The sequence below is a fragment of the Megascapheus bottae genome, chromosome 5, assembly GCF_031878675.1.
Source record: "Megascapheus bottae isolate mThoBot1 chromosome 5, mThoBot2.hap1, whole genome shotgun sequence".
Taxonomy (NCBI): domain Eukaryota; kingdom Metazoa; phylum Chordata; class Mammalia; order Rodentia; family Geomyidae; genus Megascapheus; species Megascapheus bottae.
This window is the reverse complement of record NC_143513.1, coordinates 76,123,504-76,129,138: the sequence shown is the minus strand read 5'-3', so window position 1 is coordinate 76,129,138 and position 5,635 is coordinate 76,123,504. Positions and strand designations below refer to the sequence as shown.

Here is a 5,635-nt window from a genome sequence, read left to right as displayed (position 1 = left end):
AGAACAAAATACCCAAGCCTCTCAGGGCAAGAATCCAACTGCTATAGGTAAATGGCAAAAATGAGTCAGTGAATGAGAAGATCATAGGATACCGTGCATGAGCTTTAGAACCAAACTAACCACCACTTACAAGTGGGTGAATGCTGAGCAAGTTAACTTCCTTGTCCCTTAGTGGCATACTGGGTAATGCAGGTAACCCCTATCTCACCTGAGGTACCAAAGAGGATCAGCGGAAGAGACACACAAACCACTTACACCACAATGAGAGCACAGATAGTAAACATAACTCAGTTCCTCATTCTTGGCCAAGCCTTTTTTTAATTTAAACTTGAAACAATATGAAGTCCCAGCTTCCTTGAAATTTCTCACTTGGTTCCTGTGGGGAAACAAAAATGGAAAGTTTTAAGAACCTAAAATTCACTAATCCAAATCTTTAACTTTATCCAATTATTCAAAGGTGTCTTGAGTTCTTATGACTAGTCTTATAAACAAAGTAAATTACTCTTCCCATCATAAAGCAGGTCTAGTCATTAAAACAAAATGTCTATGTGTGGAAATGCTGGGAAATTTGTAGGGATGTAAAGAGGGACCAGTGCTGGGAGCCACCTTAAATGCACTGGAAGCAGGTAAAGAGCCTGCACCGAATGTGCCTGCTCTGCGGTCATATACATTTTCCCCCTCCTACCGCCCTATCCTACATACCCGTCCCCCTCAGGGCCTCAGGCTCTGCTTACCACTTCGAATTGAGCCAAATCTCCAGCCTGGCTTTTTTGGTTCATTAACTAAATGAGTCTCTCGACTTCCTGCCCAGAGTTGGCTTCAGACTTCTATCTTCCAGATCTTAATTTTTTTTTGTTTTTTTCTTTTTTTGCTAGTCCTGGGACTTGGACTCAGGCCCTGGCCTAAGCACGGTCTTTGGGCTTTCTCAAGGATTGAGCTCTACTACTTGAGCCTTATCACCATTTCCAGCTTTTTCTATGTACGTGGTACTGAGGAATTGAACATAGGTCTTCATGCATGCTAGGCAAGCACTCTTCCACTTCTCCCCCTCCCCCCACCCCCCCCCTTTTTTTTTTTTTTTTTTTTTGCCAGTTCTGGGCGTGGGCTCAGGGCTTGAACACTGTCACTGGGATTTCTCAAGGCTAGAGCTCTAACACTTCAGCTACAGCACCATTTCCGGCTTTTTCTATATATGTGGTACCAAGGAATCAAATCCAGGCCTTCATGCATGCTATGCAAGCACTCTACCATTAGGCCAAACTCCTAGTCCCCCAATTTTTTTTTCCCAGTCCTAGGGCTTGAACTATCCTTGGGCTTTTTCCTCAAGGCTAGTGCTCTGCCACTTGCGCCACAGCACTGCTTCTGGCTTTGTATGTGGTAACAAGGAAAGGAATCCAGGTTTTAGTGCACGCTAGGCAAGCACTCTACCACTAGGTCAACCTCCTGGTACCCACACCTCCAGATCTTACCTAATCTTAATACATCTTAGATCAAGAAATAGATAAACAGGACCCTAAATGTGTAACCTAACTTAGGGAACACTAATCCTCCCACTCCAAGTCCTGGGGTTTGAACTCAGGGCCTGAGCACTGTTCTTGCATTCTTTCTCAAGGCTAGAACTTTACCATTTGAGCCACAGCATGACTTCTGGCTTTTCTATGTATGTGGTACTGAGGAATAGAACCCAAATCTTTGTGGTTGCCAGGCAAGCACTCTACCACTAGGCAGCCCCACTAGTTTTTTTTTTTTAATGCACAGTGAAAGGAAAACAATACCAAAACTGGAGAGATACAGCACATATATAAATCTGGCAGAAATTAGGTATAACTCAAATGCTTCATATTATTAGAATATTCAGTTTAAGACCATTAAAAGTACAAAAATCAAATATTTATGACAAAAAGTAAATCAGAATTTCAAATAAGATATTAGCCAGCTTGGTGGCACACACGTGTAATCCTGCCTACTCACAAGCTAGGGACAGGGAAGAAATATGAAGAGGCCAGACCCTATCTTCTAAAGAAGACACACACAAAAAGCACTGAGGACAGGCTCACAAGGTAGAGCTCTGGCAAGCTCAAAGCCACTCTGAATTCTCAGTGCCATAAGAAGCAATTAAAACGGGAACTGAGGCATACCTTCTTCCAGAGGCTTTCAGTCCTCCTCATCAGGAAGGATGCCCAGCTCTTCATCAGTCCACTGGGAGGGATCAGGATAGGTGAAGTGACCCTGTGACAGTCATCCAAAAACAAGTAAGCAGGGTATGCACTAAAGGCACCTAAGTTTCGAAAGGTGTCTTGAAAGAAGAAAAACAGTAATCGAGCTAAGCACCATATGCCCAGCCCCTGACATAACATGAGACCAAATGGTTAAATCTGGTGACACAACTGTTGGTCTGTCCTTTCTGTGTGACCACCTGAATTTTAAAAGCCACTTCATCTGCAAGTAGCCTAGGCCAGTGCTTTGCTGGTGATGGAGGGAGGGGAGAGTGGAAGCAACAGACTCCACCTGTTTTCAGCATCTCTGCGTACCAAACACATGTCAGGCTTCCCTGTGAGATTCATCAGTAGGTGCCATCCAGGTTTAGAAGCATAGCTCTGGCGGCAACACCATTTCTCTCCACCATTTTCCCCTCCCCTCCCCCAAACCCCATACTCCTGGCAGGTGACCTCTGCAGTGAATGGGGATGTGTGAAATGGGAAATACGCTCCAATCACCTCTAAGAAACCTGACATTCAAAGTGCCAGTGGCTCGCACCTGTAATCCTAGCTACTCAGGAGGATAAGAACTGAGAATTGCAGTTCAAAGTCAGCCCAGGCAGGAAAGTCTGAGACTCATCTCCAATTAACCACCAGAAAACCAGAAGTGGCTCAAAGTGGTAGGGCATTAGTCTTGCATGAAAAAGCTCAGGGACAATGCCAAGGCCCTAAGTTCAAACTCCATGACCAGCCAAAAAGAGATAAAAAAGTAAAACTGATGCTTGATGCTTCTAACACTTGTATACTAAAGAGAAGATTTTTTTGCCTATCCTAAAAGAGAACAATCTACACAAATTGGATAAAAGCTCAGGTGAGATTAATCATAGAAAAATTACTAATTCCCCTCCTGGAGACAAGTAAATTCACACTGAACACCCATTAAGTGTGAAATGCAACCTACCAGTGAACCTGTAGTTCAGAAAGAAAATCAGTTTCTAATCTCCCACATATGGAAGGAAGAACCAACCACAAGACAGGTCCAAGGACCATATATATTCACTAAGTAATGGGACTCCTGCCCACACACAGGACAATACTGTACTGAAGAGATACACTCAGGCAGGAAAATGGTCTACAAACACAAGAATAAGCAAGCTACGCTACTGATCTATCCTCCCCTTCCCTGTGCATAAAAGGACCAGAACCCTTCTTCTGGACTTACCATAACAGCTTCCGGCTCATGCCATAAGCGCCAGAAAATCCAAAACCACGTGAGTGCACTGAAGAACTCGCCCTGGAACACCTGGGAGCTGGTCAGCTGAGGACGCTGTCTGTACCGGGGCTGAATATGAACACCACCACCAGCACTAGGAGACAAAGCATGAGAAACGGCTTGCTTCATTTCCATGCAGTAAGTCATCCCAAACCTCGAGACGAGAGGGAACACTCCTTCTATCCTCCAGAACAGAATGAACAAGCCAGAAGCCCCAACTCAGGCTGGCATCCAAATTCACCCTAACATCCCAAGGTAAGAACTTAAAGTGATTTTGGTTTGTGGTATCCTCAAGAGGTTGCAGAAGCAGGAAACAAGACATAAAGAATGATTGTCTTGAAACAGGACATCCAAAGACATCCAAAGATTAGATAATGATTAGTCCAACCTAGGATTTTTGAAGTGGCATTTCTAAAAGCAAAAACCAAAACAAACAAACAAAAAAAAACCTAACAGCACTGAGCTGGGTACCAGTGGCTCCCACCTATAATTCTAGCTTACTCAGAAGGCTGAGATCTGAGGATCATGTTTGGAAGCCAGCCCAGGCAGGAAAGTTCAGGAGGCATAATTTCCAATGACCAAAAATTCCACAAGTCGAGCTGTGGCTCAAGTGGTAAAGCACTAGCCTTGGTGGGGAGCGAGGGAGGAGAGTTTAAGGAGAGCAACCAGGTCCTTGAGTTCAAACCCTGGGCTCAGCAGACACCAATCATCATCACAGACTATTTTCCTCCCCTCAGGCCTCCAATGTCTGCCCCCTGGTATGCTGGTTTGTCGTTGTGCTTTTTTGTTGTTGGTCTGGGGCTTGAATTAAGGCACTGGGCACTGTGTCTGAGCTTTTTTTTTTTTCTTTCTTTTTGTTCATGATAGCACTACCTACACACTCCACTGTGGGTTTTGCTAGTTAATTGGCGATGAGTCCCAGGGACTTTCCTGCTGGGATTCACTTCGAACTCCAAACCTCAGACTCAATTTAGGATAACAGCTGTTGAGCCACTAGCGTCTGGCTCCCCTCAATTAATTAAAAAAAAAAATGTGGGTCACGGGGCTTGAACTCGGCCTGGGGAGCTGTCCTGAGCTCTTGGGCTCCAGGCTACCATCCTACCTCTGGGCCTGGGCATTGTCCCTGAGCTCTTCAGCTCAGGGCTACCGCCCTACCCTTGAGCCAAGCCCCATTTCCAGTTTTCAAGAGGTTCATTGGAGGTAAGAGCCTCATGGACTTCAGTGCCTGGCTGGCTTTGCACCGTGATCCTCAGATCTCAGCCTCCTGAGTAGCTAGGATTACAGGTGTGAGCCACCGCGCCCGGCCTGCCCTTGATTTTTATTATTATTATTTTTGCCAGTCCTGGCCTTGGGGTCAGGGTCTGAGCACTGTTCTTGGGTTTTCTCAAGGCTAGAGCTCTACCACATGAGCCACAGCACCACTTCTGGCTTTTCTATGTAGGTGGCACTGAGGAATTGAACCCAGGTCTTCATGCATGCTGGGCAAGCGCTCTACCACTAGGCCACACTCCCAGCCCTGCCCTTGATTTTTAAGGAAAAGTCCCTACTATCCCTGGCTGCCCCATAACCCTAACTTGCCCGGGTCAACTACAACTCCCAGCATGCCTCAGAGGAAGGCGTTACGAACGCGCCTCGCCCTGTCCGCCTCAAGGTGAGGGCGTCCGGACACGGCTCTCCCTCGGAGCCCGCGAAGTCCTCGATGCATCCCAACACTCACTGACGGACTCCACCGCTTCCAGTCGCCCACACGCCGCCACCTCGGAAGAGGCGGCCTCCGACACGAACGAGAGGCCCCAACTTGATCAGAGCCGACATGTCGCGTCTGCGCCAGTGCCCTCCGGTCGCCCCGCCCCCTTGCGTCACCTCTCTGCGTCCCGCTCCAGCGTGTGACGTCACCACGCAGCCCAGCTCTCGGGGCTGGCCCGTGGGCGGGGCGCGCGCAGAGCTCCGCCCCGCCTCTCCGGGTCGCCGAGGTGTTGTCAGCCGGGCTAGGGAGCCGCGGACCCTCGGGTCCCGCTTGGTTAGGGCGGGGAAACTTGCAGGCTACCTCGGGCCGCTCCCGCAGCCCACCAACCTCCTCTCCGGCCCGCAGCCCGTGCACGCCCACCTGGGGAGCCGGGGTTGGGCCGCACTCAGGCGCCCAGACTCACGCAGGAACTCGGAG

The 5,635-nt window shown here is 48.1% G+C and overlaps 1 protein-coding gene across 1 annotated transcript; it reads right to left on the bottom strand.

Annotated features, from left to right (window-relative positions):
• Window positions 1–291: 291 nt before the first annotated feature.
• Ndufb2 (NADH:ubiquinone oxidoreductase subunit B2) lies at window positions 292–5,333 on the bottom strand. The gene is made up of 4 exons (XM_090333418.1): window positions 5,189–5,333; window positions 3,421–3,565; window positions 2,139–2,229; window positions 292–376 (listed from the first exon to the last, which is right to left on the bottom strand). Exons 1-3 carry the CDS (start codon window positions 5,284–5,286, stop codon window positions 2,155–2,157), a joined length of 318 nt encoding a protein of 105 aa, XP_090189544.1. The 5' UTR covers window positions 5,287–5,333; the 3' UTR covers window positions 292–376; window positions 2,139–2,154.
• Window positions 5,334–5,635: the final 302 nt, after the last annotated feature.

What these genes read in the sequence shown, in the direction of transcription:
- Ndufb2 (XM_090333418.1), bottom strand. Translation starts at nt 5,286, where the DNA reads ATGTCGGCTCTGATCAAGTTGGGGCCTCTCGTTCGTGTCGGAGGCCGC. An exon ending in GGAAGCGGTGGAGTCCGTCA is followed by an intron (nt 3,566 to 5,188) that starts GTGAGTGTTGGG and finishes TTTGTCTCCTAG; the next exon opens with TGCTGGTGGTGGTGTTCATA. An exon ending in ATGAGCCGGAAGCTGTTATG is followed by an intron (nt 2,230 to 3,420) that starts GTAAGTCCAGAA and finishes TGACTGTCACAG; the next exon opens with GGTCACTTCACCTATCCTGA.